Source organism: Sinocyclocheilus grahami, unplaced genomic scaffold (genome assembly GCF_001515645.1).
Source record: "Sinocyclocheilus grahami isolate Dianchi unplaced genomic scaffold, SAMN03320097.WGS_v1.1 scaffold162.1, whole genome shotgun sequence".
Taxonomy (NCBI): domain Eukaryota; kingdom Metazoa; phylum Chordata; class Actinopteri; order Cypriniformes; family Cyprinidae; genus Sinocyclocheilus; species Sinocyclocheilus grahami.
Genome location: NW_015505341.1, coordinates 482,423 through 504,434, shown reverse-complemented (window position 1 = coordinate 504,434; position 22,012 = coordinate 482,423). Strand labels below are relative to the sequence as shown.

Genomic DNA, 22,012 nt, shown 5'->3' with positions numbered 1-22,012 from the left:
AGTATTTGCTATTGACTGTTCAAATGCAGAGTTTTGCGCATCGTGTGTGTGTGTGCGCGAGTGAGCGAACGAGAGAGAGAGAGAGCGAGCACGAGCGAGAGAGCGAGAGAGCGCGAGAGCGAGGGTCACATCACAGTGGAGTCAGCTGTCTTAACCGTGGCTTGTGTACTGCAAACACATACCAGCTTCATCACTGTGTCTGTCACGCGACTCTGTTCCCCTTTCGGGCTTGAACTGATGATAAAACTAATGACATTATTAAATGATGTGTTTTTGAACATTAAAGCATGTCAACATATTCTGTTACACAAAATAATGATCTTTAAAAAAGCATCATATGACCCCTTTAAAAAAAATCAACAACAACAAAAAAACGTTACTTCTTTCATAAAAAATGAAAATTTCATGAAAATTCAGCTTTGCATCACTAATGTATATCAAAATAGAAAAACTTTATTTTACATCATAATAATATTTCACAATATTACATTTTTTCTTGTATTTTTGATCAAATAAATGCAGCCTTGATGAGCATAAGAAACTCCTTTAAAAAACACACAAAAAAAAATAAAAAATTTGATCCCAAACTTTTGACCGGTAGTATATGTACTGACGATGATACATTCGGTCTCTTAATAGTGTTAAACGCTGGCTTGACATTTATTCCAAACACACTTAAAGATTATAAATAAATGTACTTAATGGAATTCGAGGACAAAATACTTGCCAATAACATTCCATTGAATACAAGATATTTAGAATATCCAGCAGCATGTTGAAAATTATTTAAAAAAAGGCGTGTGTGTAGAGGAAAACTGTGTTTTAAAACACAATTTCAAACGTGTTTTGGAAAGGTGGAAAACAAAAACTCGAGGAGTTAGCTTCGAGCTATGAAACTTGGAGTATGCTTTTATTGTTGAGAAACCACTTATGTGTAAATATCAAGGATATTTTGATAGCCCATTTCATGACCCCTTTCCATAAGCACAACTCATGCACTCCAGTGTTGTTTGTCCACTGGACACTTGTGTGAAAAGAAGTTTACACAGTTTCATTAACAGAATGATCAACAGCCTTGTACACAACAGTATGCCATACTGCTAATACACCTAGCATGGCTAAGGAGTACAAACTGAGGACCAACTTCATGGATGTAACTGTCATGAATTTTAGTCAGAATGCCAAAATGAGGCCGTGAGGGAAGGAAGTAGAGTCTGCTCAATATTTCATAACTTTAGGTCCAAGGTCATGCTTAATTTTCACAACCCTTGCTGTTTTTATCCACTGGGGATTTGAGGAGAGATTAAGTTCAATGCAACAATTACACAAGAACGGATTTATGAATGATTTAAACAGCAGTTTTGCTGATGTTTCATGAATGAGGCCCATTGAATGGATATGCTAGAACTAACCCTAATGCTAATACATCTAGGGAGTAACAGAGGACTAATATGATGGATGTTATTGTTATGGACCTTAGTCACAGTGGACACCATATTTAATTTGACATGAGTGAAATGAGGCATGAGGAACAAAAGTATCGGCCATCGGGACAGAATTATAGGTTGTCTAATTCATAATTCATAGGTGCATCACAACTTTGTATTTATGCACTATTCTATGCCATTTTGTAGCATCAATAGTGTAATTAGTGCGTTTTCACTGAAAATTCCAATAAGTGTACTTTAAATACATGGATAATGCACTTAAAACAAAGAAATAAAAAGTGTGGAATGTTGGAAACTTCATACACTCATGCATTTCCTTATGTATTGGAAGGAGAAGGGCTATCAGACTACAATGTTTGATGACAAAATAACCTTTTAACGTTCATACACTAGACGGTAGAGTAAAAAGTACAGTACAAGTGCATAATTTGGGACATAACTCATGACTTTTTGTTCACTGGAATTAGCAGAAAATAATCAAAAATACACTGAGTGATCAAAACTTTGTTTAATTACCATTATAACTAGCTATCTCACAATGTTTACATATGAATAAAAGCCTACATTAAAATCTGTCGTATAAATTGGTCTCTTCATTAGAAATTAGCCTACTGATTGCCACCATTGATAGACACATTTTTTTTATATGTTTTCACTGAAAATTCCAATAAGTGTACTTTAAATACATGGATAATGCACTTAAAACAAAGAAATAAAAAAAAAAACAAAGTGTGGAATGTTGGAAACTTCATACACTCATGCATTTCCTTATGTATTGGAAGGAGAAGGGCTATCAGACTACAATGTTTGATGACAAAATAACCTTTTAACGTTCATACACTAGACGGTAGAGTAAAAAGTACAGTACAAGTGCATAATTTGGGACATAATCATGACTTTTTGTTCACTGGAATTAGCAGAAAATAATCAAAAATACATTGAGTGATCAAAACTTTGTTTAATTACCATTATAACTAGCTATCTCACAATGTTTACATATGAATAAAAGCCTACATTAAAATCTGTCGTATAAATTGGTCTCTTCATTAGAAATGAGCCTACTGATTGCCACCATTGATAGACACATTTTTTTTATAATATTAAAAATATCTGTGTGACATTATATTCTGCAGTTCTTCCCTGTTGTACCGAATATCTATACTTTTCAAATTATCACATCGAAGTTAGAAATTCAAATATTGTGACAAAATAAATTTTGTAGGGTGCCACAAATTTGTTAAAATTTCCCGAAGGGTGCCGCCACTAAAGAAAGGTTGGGAAACACTGCTTTAGAAGACGAAAACCAAACAAAGTTAAGTCTGACACAGAGAAAGGAACCGATGGCCGGCAAGCCGGGGTTCGTCTTTATTTAAATTTATGTGTGTGTACTTCTAACATGTTTGGTTGGTAAAATAAATGTTGTAAATTAAAATCAGAGCGTCTTTCGTGTCTGGAACAGATGCATTCTTGAGTCTATAAGGTAACAATAATATAATAAGATAACCTTGTTTGAAATGGGTTTGGCTAAAAGAACATTTTGGTTTCGTCTATACTACTAGGTACTTATACTATATTGACTGGGTTAAATAGAATTGCATTTCTAAAAAGAGACTAAAATACAATTTTTATTGACTAAAACTAGACTAAATGTCATCAGTTTTCGTCGACTAAAACTAGGTACACAAAAACAGGTTGAACAGATCGTACTACCACCTCATATTCATTTGTAACAAATATGGCGTCTACTCTAAAATCTATGATCAAGTTGGTTGATTCTGCAATCTGTTACAAAGCAGATCCCAAACCTGAAGAAGAGATGCACATCTCCACGGCTGTCCACCCATGTTTCTGTGTCTCATCTGATGTTCTTCTCCTGCTTTTCTTCTCATGGAGATGCTGACCTCATGGCCGGATCTCTCATAAAGGTCTTCAAATGCAACTTTCATTCCTCCTCTTTTCTTATTACCCCTCTTTAGGGCTTTTATTTCTGGAAAGAATGCCATTTTCATGACTGCCACTTCATCTTTAGCTGCTTTCCACGCACATAATGGGAAGAACAACCCCCACGTATACCCGACTCAGCCCGTGAGACGACACAAACACACACACACACGTACACACACACACATCCCTCCCCCTCGACACAGAGGTCACACTGTGTGTGTTCTTTAAGAAAATGCTTTTACATCGGAGTGCAAAGACAAAAAGGAAGTAGAAGACAGAAAGAAATGGAAGTTTACGATAAAATTTGGGGGTTGAACTTGGTCAGACTAAGTGCCTAAGGTCATCAAACAATGTGATGGAAGGGAGAGAGTTTACAGCCTACATCACCCACTGGGCGGCACCCGACCCTGATGTCTCAGCCGAGAAACATCACCACCACTCAGCCTGAGGTGCAGAAACATGCCCTCTCACCTTACGTCCAAATAAATGCATGCTTGTTATAATTACTGGGCCTGGGCATCTCTCCGGCTCTAAACTCAACCTCAGCTGCTTCAAATCATGGCTAATAAACAACAGAGAAACTCCCTGAATAAATAAACCTTCAAAAGACAAATCCAGCTCCACTTCGACTGCTATGAAGAGAACTACAGGAATCTGATGGCATAATGAAATGGCATTGACTAATGATACACCATTCAAATCACCCCCATATACAGTACATCTCTGCTGGAGGGGATGGCACTTACAGATGCGAGTGTGTGTTTGTGTATAGCTAAATGATCACATGGTAGTCTGGGTTCCTGGAATAGCAGATTAGCACGTTCATATGTTTTCTCACACTGAGGCTATGCTGCGAATCTCTGGCTGAAGAAAGCGAGCGAGGCAGAGCGAGGAGAGAGAAAAGCTTCGGTCTTGACAGGTGGAAACCATGAATTGTCTCGCAGCTCATCTCAAGCAAACCAAAAATCATTCTCCTTTTCAGGCAAAACCACAATTTGCAGTGTTGGAGACGAGAGTATGGTTGTACCTAACGGTAAACTAACATAATACCTTTCTATTTCTGCCGTATATTTGGCTGGGGGTTATGGGGGGGGGGTGATTGCACAAAGAGTAAACAGATGACAAGCGCTACATTTCTGAAAACAATAAACAAAATATACATGAAATCAATAACTTATATACATAATTTTCTTAAGCTCACCAAGGCAGCATTTATTTGATCAAAAACACAGTAAAACAGTAATATTGTGAACTATTACTGTTTAAAATAACTTTTACTACTATTTTAATTTATTTTTAAAAAGTAATTTATTTATTCAGCAGCCATTACGCAAGTCTTCAGTGCCATATTATCCTTCAGAAATCATTCTAATATGCTATTGGTGCTCAAGAAACATTTCTTATTATCAGTTATTTCACAGAAAAGGCTATCCCACAATGCAATGTAAACAACCTTGTTCCGACTCCTTATTTGACCTAAACAGCCAAAAGTTAAGACATTTGTTCACAAAACTGAATTACAAATTGTAATTCAACCGTTTTCATTTACAAGTTAATAACGGGATGACACTAATTATACATGGAATGTAATGGGGTCATGTGACAATGACTCATACTTCCGTTTCAAATATTTAACTTAATATAATGTGTACCGTTTAATAAAAAAAAAAAAAAATTGTAGGCAACATGATGTAAACAGAATACTGCACCTCCAGTGAATAGTAAGCTAGTATTCCATTCTGAACACAGACTTTGAGTGAGGAATCTGAAAGGTGTACGACTACGCTGGTCAAATCAGTATTCTTGTCCAATTCAGGTCGAGCTGTGAATAGTCTGGTGTTTTGTGCGAGAGGGGCAGAGTCGGAGTACAGTTCAGAGGATTAAATACAAAAGATGAATACATTGAGACGACAGATGGTGCTTGAGCCTGCCACATGCACTTCAAAAAAAAGAAAAAAAAAGAAAGAAGAAAAAAAAAAAAGGCCCCAGCCGCACAACGAGCCCCAAAAACAAACATCCAGCGGGCCGGACAGAGTGTGGCCTTTAATTGACTGGCTGACAGCTATAGTACAGTAAAGACCAGGCGTGCGGCACATTCACCACATGCTGGACTAATTCATGGGCAAACACAAAACAGAGCGAGAGAGAGAAAAGGACGGAGGCAGGGAAGAGAGGGAGAGAGACACGGCCAAGCGACAGGCCACAGTAATTTATTCACTGTTTCTGTCTTCATGAAGAGAGGTCTTTCACGCTGAAACAGCCTGCAAGCCTGCACCTGGCCTTGCCAATTAAGACCAGAGTGCAAGCAAAGCACACACACACACGACACGCTTTTACTCAGTGGTATGCACACTTACCCACACACATGCTTTCAGAATGAGTGAGAGAGAGAACGTGGCAGAAACTATGCAGAAATTCAGTAGCTTAAAGTATGGGGAGGCATTATAAAGAGGATACAGGAGCCCACTTCTAGTTCCTAGATCATTTTTTTAGATTCAAAACTTCTGTGTTGATAATACACAACGTTTGTGTTTGGTTCCTTCCTCTGCTTATATGGCATTAAGTGCACTCACTGCACGGTGCTACGTTTATGTCAACAAACAGACTTTCTCTCTCTTTTGTGTATCATTAATGTGGCATTAATATATCATTGACTGGCCGAGTACTTTTAGTCAGTAAAGACGTTTAGTCTGTTCATTACACACAGCTACAGTATGACTTCAGAAGACATGAAAAGTTTTATGGGCACTTTTAGGAAACGTGTGGACTTTTTAATGAGCTAAGCAATGTAGGCCTACTGGAAAAAATTAGTGAGTTTTTTTCAACGAGGAGAAAAAAAGCTTCTGCTAAATTAATACATGCAAATAATGTACAATACCACATAAATTTGCGGTCAGTAAGTTTTTTTTTAAAGAAATTAATAATTGTATTCAGCCATGACACATTAAATCGATCAAAAGTGAAGATGGTTACAATGTTACAAAATATTTATATTTCAAATAAATGCTGTTCTCTATTCATCATAAAAATCCTGAAAACCGTTTTCATCATTAATAATACAAAATGTGTCTTGAGCAGCAAGTCAGCATATTAGAATAGAATAGAATAGAATAGAATTTCTGAAGGATCATATGACACTGAAGACTGGAGTAATGATGCTGAAAATTTAGCTTTGTTGTGACAGGAATAAATTATATTTAAGAATACGGTATATTAACATAATAAACAGTTCTTTTAATTCGTAATAATATTTCACAATATTACTGTTTTACCATAATTCTGATCAAATAAATGCAGCCATGGTGAGCATAAGAGATTTATTTCAAAAACATTTTAAAAATCTTACTGACCCCAAACTTTTAAAAGGTAGTATATATGCAGTACATACTATTAAATTTGGCAAAAATACAAAAAAAAAACAAAAACAAAAACAAACAAACTGGTATACCATCAGCTTATGGTTGCTGGGTCACTGCTAGAGGTAAAAACTCATTCTATGAGAGAGAGAGAGAGAGAGAGAGAGAGAGAGAGAGAGAGACAGAGAGAGAGAGAGAGAGAGAGAGACTCAGAAATAACAGTTCCTGTTGATAACCATCACCACACTACCCCAGGTAAACTCCTCCACCAGGTCTGCAGGGATCAGAGCAGATGAGAAAGAACTAACCTGTGACTGGCTGAAAGCAGCATGGTTGCCATTGAAGGGAGATTTGCGCTCCTTGTCGCGATGGTGACGGCTGCTGTGTTTACTGCGCTGGAGCTGCTGCCTCAGCTTCACAATCTGAAACATGGAGAGAGAGAGAAATTGTCAGGACAGACAATATTCCTCACTTCAAGTGAACATTCAAATCTATCTTGCTTGGATAAATCATTATTCTGCAATAATGACTATGTTATGTCTTATTAAACTCTAGCACTGGGTGAGTCAGAGCCCAGGGTCAGATGGGATTATTGATTGTCTCATGGCACTGCATTCAAGTAATCCATTATGTACACAAATAAACACCCAAACCCTCTCTCCACCCCAAAACACATGCTTTCAAAAACACTTATGATTGAAGAGTTGTTTGTGTTTGTTTGATGCTCGTTTGAGAAGGTACATTATGTCGTGTTTGTACCAGACACAATAGCTCTGTTCCAAAACTACAAGAGGTCTTCACTGCCTACCGAGGCAGATACTTTTTAAGGGAGCACCCTAACTGAAACTGAACCTCACATTTGATTGATCTGAAATGGTCTGCATAAGCAGCAAATATCACTGCTCATTACTGTAATTACAAGATCCTTACTTCTTTGAACTTCTTAAGACCTGTATTTACTAGTTAAAAACTAGTTTAAACAAGCTTCCAATTCCTCTCATTCAGATTCTTTCATCCATTCATCCATAGCTCTATCCATAACCTACCTATCCATCCATTCATCCACCTACCTACTGAATCCTTCCATCCACCCATGCATCTAGCTATCATCAATCCACCTAACTATCCATCCATCCATCCATCAATCCATCCATCCACCCACCCACCCATTCATCTATCCATCATCCATCCATCTAGCTATCCATCCACCTACCTATTCATCCATTCATGTACCTATCCATCCATCCATGCATCAATCCATCTATCCACCTACCTATCAATCCATCCACCTAGCTATCCATCCACCCACCCACCTACCTATTCATCCATTTGTCTACCTTTCCATCCATCCATCCACCTACCTATCCATCCATCCACCCATTCAGCTCTGAATGGCTCCAAGTAGAATCTGTTAGTTGTCATCTTGTAATTCCTACAAGATGTTTAAACGTATATATCTATTTTCTTGGAATACCATTCAGTAATGAATAAATAAATAACATTTTTCTTTCAGTGCATTCTGGGGTAAACATCTGTCTACTGCCTTAGAATTTAGATAAAACATGATATGCCAGGTCAACTCTTCTATGATATCTAGAAATGTTTTCTAGGTAGGCTGCTCACTAGGTTTCCATCAGATGTGCCTACAGTGTGCGGTGAGTGCACAAATGACCTGCTCACTGTTTAGAGAATGATTAACTATGAAGTAGTACACTAGTACACACATTAGAGTATAGAGTCGACTGAGCGGTGAGATGGCAGTTGAGATAACAAGTGGCAGAAGATAATGTACGTACAGACACCTGTGAAACCCTGGCACTTAAGAGGCACAGCAGAGATATATGAAGGGAGGAGACCCATGAAGTGGTGGAAGAGAGGAAGAAGACAGGCTGAATAGAGAGAACAGTGTATGAAGCTACTGGTGGATGTGACAGGGGAAGGAAGGGTGCACACACAAACAGGAGGAAGGGAGGGTGTAATGCGAGGTGACACCAGGCTGCTTCTGGTTCACTAAAGCCTGCCAATAATATGATAATGACACAGCCTCCATCTTCCCCCTTCCCACCACCCTGTTGCTGCCCCGTCTCCTCATCCACAATCTCACAAGGGGGAGAGAAAGACAATGAGAGGGTCCAGCCCCGGCCCTGCTTCTGCTGAATGGAACAAAGGAAAGGAGATCAGGCCCTAAACGCATCCTGACCTCTTTTAGCTGGTCAGTGCTGCCGCAGGAGGCTGAGCGCTTGTGACAGCCCCTCTTCTTCTCTCCGCATTCATCGGCCCAGGCGCTGGGAGTCTGTGGGAGACACACATGAGGCTGTCAGACATGAAACAACAATACGTTTTGATAATCACAGCATCATTTTGTTTCTTGATTCATGAGTATGCTGATACAGTCATTTGACTCTTATCCTAAGTAATAAGGTTGCTTACACTCGTCAAAGCCAACTGAGAATATAAATTGTGGTTACTTTTTAGCTTGTAACTTTGGGAATTGCAACATTACCTGGTTTAAATTAAATTGTGTGAGTCATGAAAATCCAATCGACGTGCATGTCTTTTACGTCAGTGGAAATGTAATCAGAAGTTTATCAAGGACGTTTTACGTTTTGTTGTTTTTGCCAGAACTCCATGTGATGGCTTTTTTTTAGGGATGTGATGATTCACTCAACTCACGATTCGATTCGATTCACGATTATTTATTTATTTTTTTTTACAAAAGGAGATTTAAGACAAATTATAAATTAAATGTGTCCTTTTATTATTGCTTGGACAAAATGCTGCACATTTGTTTGTGAAATTGAAATATAACACTATAATATTATACTAATATAGCACTTGCATATTACTGCTCTTTTGTTGGTTTTGATTGCTTCTGTTGTCCACATTTGTAAATCATTTGGACAAAAGCGTTTGCTAAATGACAATTTAAATATAATGTAAATGTAAATAACAAAACTACATTGAAATTTTAAAACAAGCCCCAAATCAAATAAATCTCTTCATATAAACAAAATAAGGCTTTGTCTGTGCTCTTTCCTTTTAAAATTAGAGGCAACCACTGCATTTTAATCTTGATCCAAACAAAGATGCTGCATACATGCAACATGAGCAGTTTTTAAACTAAATTAGATTGTATAGTTTCGAAATTTGAAGCAAAAACAGAACGGTTTGACTTCAGTTTTGTGAAACTATACATATAAATATCTGCATGAAACCGAAACAGCAGAGCTGAATGAGACGCAGATTCACTCTCTGCAAGCAGGCGGCGCTTAAAGCATTTCCTGGTTTCTGCTGTAAACAAAGCAGCGCTGCACTTATGAACTTTAATATGCATTATACAGAGGCAAGATGAAAAGAAAAAATACCATCTAAACTTTTCTAAAGACAGTAAGTTCCCCTCAGACATGCATTCATATAAACTCCTACCCCTAAATGAATCGCGATTTGTTTAGCATCTCAACCGTCATTTAGCATCTCGTCACATATTTGAATTGATTTTCAACCGGCTCGCGGTTAATCGTTACATCCCTACTTTTTTTGCTCTTATTTTTTTTCATTAAGCCAACAAAACCAAAACAAGAGGAAGAAATTCATGATGTTTCGACAACAGGCTCATCTTGCGTATGATATATAATATTTGCACTTCCAACTGGGACATAAAAATATATACATATACAGTACATATAAAACTTTGCCAGGTGTGGCATAAAGTTAATTTTGGGCTCTGTACACCATTGCAAAGAGCTGTTTTTACTGTTAGAAAAAACAAAAAAAAAATGAGATCTTCATGCTTCTCGAGTTTTATGACCATATCAATGGGCTGTCTAGCCTGCCCTTTAAATTCATTCATGCACAATGTCACAAAAAGACCCCTGACAGGAGAGATCACCCTCACCCACGCACACACACCAGTGAAGGCACGAAGCCGGGGGATGGTGAATCTAATTTCTTTATCCTGTATACAAACCGTTTAATGCTCATCTTTATATGGAACATGGTTGGTGTAATTTCTTTGCAAACTTCCTTCCTAAATGTAAAAATACAGCTGCTGTTGCCAAAGACGAGAATGGAGAGGCACAAAGAGCGTAGGGCAGCTGGCTCTGAGCTTCCTTCGAGTGAAGTCTCTATCGCTCAAGTGTGATATAGCTCTCTAAAAAGATAACCGCAAACACTGCAGCCAGAGCAGAGACGGGTGCAGTCTTCGGGACTGTACACACACAAATATAAGCTTAATTTGTTGAAACTAAGGATGCATATACCAATAATTACTTTTATTATATAATGATGACGAAACTGAAGGTCAACATAAAAAAAATCTATACTGCTTTGTCTATATTTTTAAACAGCATGCTTCAAATGAAAACAGGTATTAAGCGTTTTTATATTCTCTGATATATCAAACTCCCAATTTGACCAATGCTGAAGATAAAAAGCTAATACTCAGGTGGTCAGTGATGAATCACAAATCTAGAGCAGGAACTACTGTATATATACTTTATGCACATTTAAATAAAAAAATGTATGTGAACTGCTGATAGCAATATGATAACATATTATGCAACTATAAATGTTTCAAACATTAGTATGCTAGATTGTTGTCTAGATTAATTCAACAAGTGGCATCCAGCTATCATCTGGGACATACAATGAATATACAACTTTTGAATCCAACTTTAACTTAATCCTTAATCATTTAAATTATAATAATTAACTTGTGGCAATCCAGTCAAATAATGAGCCAAGAAAGAGACCTTGCACTTTGGGATACTATATTCTTTGCAGTGTGACTTTTTTATACTGCTCATTTTAGCAATTGTAGTAAATCATTCTGGTATTCCATGGGTACAGAAAATGCGTACTGTAAACTATGAACATACAAACCACATTCTGAAGAAATAGTAAGTATTTTGCAAGTAGTATGGGTTTTAATGCCAATCTGCCCTCAGAGAGCTGTCAAACTGAAAAAAACCTGCCTCGGAATCCCCAAATAAGAGCAGAAAACACAAATAATATTTGTCAAACATGTGACATAATTCACCAGAACAGCATTCTGTGAGAAAAACTAGTTTCTGGTAGTTCAAAGTGGCTAACACACAACCGGGAAATACTTCAGTCGCCTACAGCTCTTATAATAATCAGTAGTCCACGTCAGCCTAGAGAGTCATGGGAATCGCTCAGCTGTGAGTATGTACACCATGGCCTTACTAATCATGTACTCAAATCACATATTGGCACGCAATCACACACATTATCTCACTAGGAGTACAACACAAACACTAATGTGTAGTGGGCATCACAACACACACACACAAACACAAGATTTGTTTGGAAACCTCTTTATCAGGACTTGTCTTCGTCCCGCCCCACTTGGTAAGTGCAGCCTCCCGTTGCCGTTAACGGCACGACACCAGAGATTCAGCCTGTGGGTTCACACCATAAACAACTCTAGATCTTTCTACACCCAATACACTCAACGTGTCTGTACTAGCAAGTTCACAAACTTTCACTTAGAACTCCGTATGGAGATTTATTACCGGACGGCTATGGCCTTATTTGGATTTCTGGCACAGATGAGGAGTGATCCTATGTTGAGGAGGTATGGAAAAGTAAAGTAATCTCATTGCCTCAGCCTCTCTCAATCACTCAAAGGCGTGAGCCAAAACTGTAAAACGCTGTAGACAAAATAAAATCTATGGCACTGGAAACAGCCCAAGGCATTAGCTGTCAAAACTCAACCAATCAAAATCACTTTAACAAGGGAACATGCTCTTTTTTTCTGTGATGTGCACCATGAAAAAACCGCAATCCTGTTTTGTTCCTTACTGGTGTCAAAATTCTCCCATGTTTAACAGATTGTTTTAATGCAAGCATTCTCACACACCATTAATTAGCAGGTCCGTTCATCAGGGAGACACAAATTGACAAACTTTCCTTTGGCCTTGGACACAAATGACAGGGAAACCAGTCGAATCTCCTCTCTGTACAGCTTGAGGCTCTGTCTCTCAACACTTAAAAGACATGTGTTCCGATTCACACTCCCTTCAAATACTTAATGTCAGCTGACACACACACACACGAGTGTATATACACTGTATGATCAAAGCTAAACCTCTGACATGGCTTAAAGAAAACATTACAGCAAAATGTCTTTCTTACTAAATGTTCCTGGTCTTTTTGCATGATCCACCAGTGCAAGAGCTATACTTTATGCACATTTAAATAAAAAAATTTATGTGAACTGCTGATAGCAATATGATAACATATTATGCAACTATAAATGTTTCAAACATTAGTATGCTAGATTGTTGTCTAGATTAATTCAACAAGTGGCATCCAGCTATCATCTGGGACATACAATGAATATACAACTTTTGAATCCAACTTTAACTTTATCCTTAATCATTTAAATTATAATAATTAACTTGTGGCAATCCAGTCAAATAATGAGCCAAGAAAGAGACCTTGCACTTTGGGATACTATATTCTTTGCAGTGTGACTTTTTTATACTGCTCATTTTAGCAATTGTAGTAAATCATTCTGGTATTCCATGGGTACAGAAAATGCGTACTGTAAACTATGAACATACAAACCACATTCTGAAGAAATAGTAAGTATTTTGCAAGTAGTATGGGTTTTAATGCCAATCTGCCCTCAGAGAGCTGTCAAACTGAAAAAAACCTGCCTCGGAATCCCCAAATAAGAGCAGAAAACACAAATAATATTTGTCAAACATGTGACATAATTCACCAGAACAGCATTCTGTGAGAAAAACTAGTTTCTGGTAGTTCAAAGTTGCTAACACACAACCGGGAAATACTTCAGTCGCCTACAGCTCTTATAATAATCAGTAGTCCACGTCAGCCTAGAGAGTCATGGGAATCGCTCAGCTGTGAGTATGTACACCATGGCCTTACTAATCATGTACTCAAATCACATATTGGCACGCAATCACACACATTATCTCACTAGGAGTACAACACAAACACTAATGTGTAGTGGGCATCACAACACACACACACAAACACAAGATTTGTTTGGAAACCTCTTTATCAGGACTTGTCTTCGTCCCGCCCCACTTGGTAAGTGCAGCCTCCCGTTGCCGTTAACGGCACGACACCAGAGATTCAGCCTGTGGGTTCACACCATAAACAACTCTAGATCTTTCTACACCCAATACACTCAACGTGTCTGTACTAGCAAGTTCACAAACTTTCACTTAGAACTCCGTATGGAGATTTATTACCGGACGGCTATGGCCTTATTTGGATTTCTGGCACAGATGAGGAGTGATCCTATGTTGAGGAGGTATGGAAAAGTAAAGTAATCTCATTGCCTCAGCCTCTCTCAATCACTCAAAGGCGTGAGCCAAAACTGTAAAACGCTGTAGACAAAATAAAATCTATGGCACTGGAAACAGCCCAAGGCATTAGCTGTCAAAACTCAACCAATCAAAATCACTTTAACAAGGGAACATGCTCTTTTTTTCTGTGATGTGCACCATGAAAAAACCGCAATCCTGTTTTGTTCCTTACTGGTGTCAAAATTCTCCCATGTTTAACAGATTGTTTTAATGCAAGCATTCTCACACACCATTAATTAGCAGGTCCGTTCATCAGGGAGACACAAATTGACAAACTTTCCTTTGGCCTTGGACACAAATGACAGGGAAACCAGTCGAATCTCCTCTCTGTACAGCTTGAGGCTCTGTCTCTCAACACTTAAAAGACATGTGTTCCGATTCACACTCCCTTCAAATACTTAATGTCAGCTGACACACACACACACGAGTGTATATACACTGTATGATCAAAGCTAAACCTCTGACATGGCTTAAAGAAAACATTACAGCAAAATGTCTTTCTTACTAAATGTTCCTGGTCTTTTTGCATGATCCACCAGTGCAAGAGCTAAATGCTTGCTTTTATCAAAAAGTAATAGCTTTCTTCACCTCTGAATATCACACCCCACTTTTTACAATCCAATCTGATAGATAAAATTAAATCCCTTCTAACATAAAATTTCTACAGCTAAACATTCAGTTTCATTTAGACATGCATCAGAATGAGAACTGTTCGTTTTGTTTTTAATGTAAAACAACATACATCAGATGAAAAGTCTTATGAATTTCAGAGTAAAACTGGATATTCAAGAAGGCAAAAAAGTAGGGAGGGATATAATTCTATACAAACAGAATGGATTGTGAAAAGTTGACATAACATAGCAGGGTTTATAGAGAGATTAGGAAAAACAACTCTTCCTCTGAGACTCTCCTGGCACCTGTTGATTACAACATTAGCGGCCTTGATAACATCAGTCAAAAAGGAAAGGTGTTTCAGATGTGGCCCGTTATTTTAGCACAATAAAATCAGGGATGAATACTCGTCAATTTGATTTCATGCTGACTTTATATATGAATTCATGGAAACATGTCAGACATGGTAAAATTCAGACATGTTAAAAGAAAATAATTAAGTTGAGACAACAAGAACAGAGCTAAAGAAACAATGAGAGAGAGAAAGCAAGATGTGGCTGAATGAGCCGGTAGGATAAAGTTTCTCTTCTTAATTAACTTCATGCCCTGTGAACCTCCACGAGTCTAGCTGGAGGAGCGGTGGCTCCTGTCCCCAGGCGTACCTCTTCTACCCCTCCCCAACATTTATTCCTCTAAATTCCTTTCTTTCTTTGTTTAATTAATCCGTGCATGTGCTTCTTTGTTCCATTGCTCTTTTCCGCTTCTCTCGCCATTGTTCTGCTGGTTTCCTCACACTCATCTCGGTCTGATCCCTTTTCTTCATCTCTTTTTCCTCCTCTTCATCGCCGCCTACTCCCTTTATACACTTCTGCTTTTTCTACCTCCTCCTCTCTTGCATGCTCTCTGCAGGCTTCCTCTTTTCCTATGTGTGTTAAAGTGGATGGTGACCAAGCGCTTTTTACATTTAGTTACGCTTAGTTACATTTATATTTAGTGCGGACCATTTGTGATCAGCCAAAACACCACAGTGAAAACTGAGTCATGGACACAAACATGCACCTCTCTTATTTGCTTAGATGCCTCACAAAAGCTGATTCCAGTATAGGTTTATGCCCACTCATACAATCCCAGAATATTTTATGACAGTGACTTTATTTGGGCCTGTGATGGCTCAACCTGACTGCTTAGTTGATTGCTTTAAGATAGACAACAAACAGTCCATCTCTTTCTGAATGCTGCTGCAAGTGTGGGTGTGCCAGCTCCATGACTGATTCTGTTGTGTTGAGTGCAGGACTGGGACGCCCAGCTCCTGACTCGCTCTCAGAGCTGCAGCCAACTGCCAGGATCACTTCCTCCTTCCCAGCAGTTTAAGATTTCCAGCGGAGCAGGCTGGCTACACACAAACACGGCTCTGTTCAGCAGCTGTGGATGCTGCACAGAGGGATCCTCTGCCTACTCAGGCCTGCCAGGACATACACAGTCTGTGTGATACTCACTTTCACACGTGTTTACAGATACACAAGCAGTCTGTCAGTCCAATTTAGAAGTTTGTGCCATGGATTTGGCATGCAAAGACTGTGTGGTTTGACTTGTCTTTTCTACAAATCTCACCCAAAGATTAATTTTCTCTCTTTCTGCACCCAGAAGGGAGACACATCAGTAAAGCCCTTACTCACTGCAGACAACTGTACCATAAGTAAGCACTGGCATTAAAATTCTGGACAATAAGCTGATAAGTATTTATGTTAAGGCCAATAACTGCTACTGAAAATGGTATACTTTGCCAAGAAAAATAAATAAATAAAAATAAAAAGTAATCACTCATTTTGAATGCTGCAAGTCAATTTAGGCATCACAACATTATATTGTACAGTATGGAAAATGTATTTTAATTTTGAGAATCACTAAAGAGTACATTTAACAGTGTTATTACATTATTAGTGTTTTTAAGATTAACTTTAAGTGAGCATTAGATGACAGTAAATGTAATCGAAATATTTTTTAAAAATGAGCATGCACAATTACACATTTGATATCAACTGAGACCTATAAAAAAAAAAAATCCAGAATTTGACAATAATTGATATGGTACCAATATTTTGTATTCTGGTCAAAATGCCATAGTTAGGCCAACATTAAGTAAAAAAAGTTAAAAGGTTATTTTATTATTAAAGTATTACCATGGTTCTGGTATCATGGTGACAACATTTTTTTGAAATACCATGCACTGAAGTGTGGTATTTTGACAAAAAAAACAGTGGCAAAGGTACATTCATTTAAACAGTGGCAAAGGTACATTCATTTAAGGGAAGCATGAGTGTGGTTTTCTAGATCAGGCTGCATTTGGGATAGGTAGGTGGGTGTGGGTGTGTGTGTGTGTGTGTGTGAGAGAGAGGGTTGAAGTTACAGTAGGGCCCATGCTCAGAGTAGATTAACACAGAAACAAAGGGCTCTTTATAAACAGAGGGGTGCTGTGTTTGGACTCGCTTTGAAGCACAGGTCATAAGTGGAGGCCCTAGGTGTGTGATGTAACCCCAGTCAGCCAGTGAAAACTCATAAGCAAAGTCACTGGAGTTTAGTAGACCATGGAAAAAGTGCAAAAAAACATGCAAAACGATGGTGGGAATGAAAAGTACATGAAACACTTCAGAAGAAACAAAATATCAAACCAAGTTTCATTAAGAAAGAAAGACACCACAAGAAATTATGTTCAAAATCAAGAAAAAAAACTATTGTAACGTTCATAGTTAATGTGATGAACTAGACCTATTTTTACAGTACCGTTTAAAACTTGGGGTCAGTATGAATTTTTAAAGAAATTAATACTTTTATTCAGCAAGGATATATTATATTGATCCAAAGTGGACAGTTATAATGTTACAAAAGATTTCCATTTCAAATAAATGTTGTTTATAACAGTTTTGATAATTATATTCAAAGAATCCTTTTACCTAATGACATTCAGATTTTTGTTTTTGTTTTAAAGTGCCCCTATTATGCATTTTTGAATATTACCTTTCATGTAGTGTGTTATGTAGCTGTCTGTGAATGTAAACGGTCTGCAAAGTTGTGAAGCCAACACGATAAATAAATTGTCTCAAAAAAAAAAAAAAAAAAAAATATACTCAGAACAATCTATTCATTTAAACAGTGGCAAAGGTACATTCATTTAAACAGTGGCAAAGGTACATTCATTTAAACAGTGGCAAAGGTACATTCATTTAAACAGTGGCAAAGGTACATTCATTTAAACAGTGGCAAAGGTACATTCATTTAAGGGAAGCATGAGTGTGGTTTTCTAGATCAGGCTGCATTTGGGATAGGTAGGTGGGTGTGGGTGTGTGTGTGTGTGTGTGTGAGAGAGAGGGTTGAAGTTACAGTAGGGCCCATGCTCAGAGTAGATTAACACAGAAACAAAGGGCTCTTTATAAACAGAGGGGTGCTGTGTTTGGACTCGCTTTGAAGCACAGGTCATAAGTGGAGGCCCTAGGTGTGTGATGTAACCCCAGTCAGCCAGTGAAAACTCGTAAGCAAAGTCACTGGAGTTTAGTAGACCATGGAAAAAGTGCAAAAAAACATGCAAAACGATGGTGGGAATGAAAAGTACATGAAACACTTCAGAAGAAACAAAATATCAAACCAAGTTTCATTAAGAAAGAAAGACACCACAAGAAATTATGTTCAAAATCAAGAAAAAAACTATTGTAACGTTCATAGTTAATGTGATGAACTAGACCTATTTTTACAGTACCGTTTAAAACTTGGGGTCAGTATGAATTTTTAAAGAAATTAATACTTTTATTCAGCAAGGATATATTATATTGATCCAAAGTGGACAGTTATAATGTTACAAAAGATTTCCATTTCAAATAAATGTTGTTTATAACAGTTTTGATAATTATATTCAAAGAATCCTTTTACCTAATGACATTCAGATTTTTGTTTTTGTTTTAAAGTGCCCCTATTATGCATTTTTGAATATTACCTTTCATGTAGTGTGTTATGTAGCTGTCTGTGAATGTAAACGGTCTGCAAAGTTGTGAAGCCAACACGATAAATAAATTGTCTCAAAAAAAAAAAAAAAAAGAATCGACTCTGAACAATCTAAATGAGTCGTCAGGAATTCCAGTCTCACTTCCATAACAGCTACACGTAAGGGATAATGTACATCCAGCCAGTTGCTTCGTGTAGGGGTCCTGATCACCCTGTCGGGGGTTATTCTGTGATAACAACCGGCTGGATGCACATTATCCCGCTTATTACACGGCTACTTGCCACATAAGTAAATAATTAGACACAATATTGATTTGAGTTGAAATATTTGAACGCAAAGCTTCCAATTAAAAACAGTATTTGCGAGCAAGCAGTTCAGACTAGACAGACATTTAAGGTATACGATGCAGTCAAACCACTTATTACACAACATTTCACCACATAAATAATTATGGCGATGAAAGATTTAAGACGAAAATGTCTTCAAATCTTAGCAGTTTGTTAGTCATCTTATAATCCATTACAGCGTACAAAACAATCGTAGCAAAATGGCAGCAGCTGCGTTTGTGTGAAACGAGAGAGCGAGTCCGCGATACCAGGATGACAAAATTAAATAATTTTACACAATTTTGAATCGAGTTTTAATATTTTATTAGCTAAACAAACGCAAAGCTTCCACCAAGAATAAACAGTTCCTAGTAAGAATATAGCGCCGACTTCAGTTACCTGGATGAGCTTGTGTTATTCGTTTTTACCGGTTGTTATCGAGGGATAACACACCTCGGAATGTCGTGACTGACCAATCAGAATCAAGTATTCCACAGAGCGTGAAATAAATTTGAATAATGCCTGCATATGTTCTACATTGTCCGCGAACAACTTGACCCGCCCTCAAACACTGTAGCATACGCTGTACGCAGTAGACCAATCACAAAGGACTAGAACATCTAACCAATCAGAGGAGCGTAGGCTCACGGAAAGGAGGGGTTTAGAGAAACTGATTCTTTGAAATGCTTTGAACAAATTAAAATTAAATGTATACTATGAGAAAACTAAAATGTTTTCTTGCATGCATGTAAACCTGCTGTAGGAGACTTCCAAAACTATATTAGGAACCCTGATAGAAGGCAGTTTCAGGTCCTCACTGGAGAGCCGAGCACTGTCTGGATAATCTGCCAGCTAAGCTTTTCTGTAACCATATGAGCTCACATACAGAGGGGAATACAAGTCGTGAATTCCCCTTGGACGGGCTGTTCCCATAGTTGCCAAGTCCACGTATTAGGTTAGGTATAAGTTGCTTGAAAAAATCCCAGGTCGCGGGGTTGCGGTTTTTTGGGCTTATTTTAAAAAATATGGTTGCTTGTTAGGGAAATCTGACAAGCAACTTCGTTTCTTTATTTATGTTCGCCGTATTCTCCAATGCATTGAATGACACTCTGTCTGCTCACAGTTAATAGCCAACCAGTGCAATAATATAAGTGCTGCAGCGTAATTTGCCAAATGTTCCGTCCCCTCTTTGGAGAAAATCCCGTTCAAAAAGAAGGCGCATGACGCTGTAATCCAAGTGATGATAGAAGTAGACGTAGAGGAGTGGGATGACTTTCTTTTAGCCTATTTTTAAATTTTTACAATGTTTTTGTAATGTATTAATTATCACGGGCTGTAATAAAAAACAAGTAGTCCTATACTAATACTAAGAGTAAATATGGTTCGAATAGCCTATATTTTAGTAGGCTATAAATATGTGGCTATGTTACAGCTCCTCTTTGAAGCTCTTGTGTTTTTCTCATATTGATTTGAGTTGAAATATTTGAACGCAAAGCTTCCAATTAAAAACAGTATTTGCGAGCAAGCAGTTCAGACTAGACAGACATTTAAGGTATACGATGCAGTCAAACCACTTATTACACAACATTTCACCACATAAATAATTATGGCGATGAAAGATTTAAGACGAAAATGTCTTCAAATCTTAGCAGTTTGTTAGTCATCTTATAATCCATTACAGCGTACAAAACAATCGTAGCAAAATGGCAGCAGCTGCGTTTGTGTGAAACGAGAGAGCGAGTCCGCGATACCAGGATGACAAAATTAAATAATTTTACACAATTTTGAATCGAGTTTTAATATTTTATTAGCTAAACAAACGCAAAGCTTCCACCAAGAATAAACAGTTCCTAGTAAGAATATAGCGCCGACTTCAGTTACCTGGATGAGCTTGTGTTATTCGTTTTTACCGGTTGTTATCGAGGGATAACACACCTCGGAATGTCGTGACTGACCAATCAGAATCAAGTATTCCACAGAGCGTGAAATAAATTTGAATAATGCCTGCATATGTTCTACATTGTCCGCGAACAACTTGACCCGCCCTCAAACACTGTAGCATACGCTGTACGCAGTAGACCAATCACAAAGGACTAGAACATCTAACCAATCAGAGGAGCGTAGGCTCACGGAAAGGAGGGGTTTAGAGAAACTGATTCTTTGAAATGCTTTGAACAAATTAAAATTAAATGTATACTATGAGAAAACTAAAATGTTTTCTTGCATGCATGTAAACCTGCTGTAGGAGACTTCCAAAACTATATTAGGAACCCTGATAGAAGGCAGTTTCAGGTCCTCACTGGAGAGCCGAGCACTGTCTGGATAATCTGCCAGCTAAGCTTTTCTGTAACCATATGAGCTCACATACAGAGGGGAATACAAGTCGTGAATTCCCCTTGGACGGGCTGTTCCCATAGTTGCCAAGTCCACGTATTAGGTTAGGTATAAGTTGCTTGAAAAAATCCCAGGTCGCGGGGTTGCGGTTTTTTGGGCTTATTTTAAAAAATATGGTTGCTTGTTAGGGAAATCTGACAAGCAACTTCGTTTCTTTATTTATGTTCGCCGTATTCTCCAATGCATTGAATGACACTCTGTCTGCTCACAGTTAATAGCCAACCAGTGCAATAATATAAGTGCTGCAGCGTAATTTGCCAAATGTTCCGTCCCCTCTTTGGAGAAAATCCCGTTCAAAAAGAAGGCGCATGACGCTGTAATCCAAGTGATGATAGAAGTAGACGTAGAGGAGTGGGATGACTTTCTTTTAGCCTATTTTTAAATTTTTACAATGTTTTTGTAATGTATTAATTATCACGGGCTGTAATAAAAAACAAGTAGTCCTATACTAATACTAAGAGTAAATATGGTTCGAATAGCCTATATTTTAGTAGGCTATAAATATGTGGCTATGTTACAGCTCCTCTTTGAAGCTCTTGTGTTTTTCTCCTTTTCCATCTCTCCAATCATATTCTGC

General features: G+C 37.9%; 1 protein-coding gene across 1 annotated transcript in view; it reads right to left on the bottom strand.

Annotated features, from left to right (window-relative positions):
* The window catches only part of LOC107593013 (protein FAM117B-like), a 67,151-nt gene that overhangs the window by 10,406 nt on the left and 34,733 nt on the right, over positions 1 to 22,012 (bottom strand). The window contains exons 3-4 of the mRNA XM_016282596.1: positions 8,949 to 9,041; positions 7,057 to 7,170 (exon numbers count right to left, since the gene is read on the bottom strand). Coding sequence (XP_016138082.1) covers positions 7,057 to 7,170; positions 8,949 to 9,041 — 207 coding nt within the window. The remainder of the gene's footprint in view (positions 1 to 7,056; positions 7,171 to 8,948; positions 9,042 to 22,012) is intronic.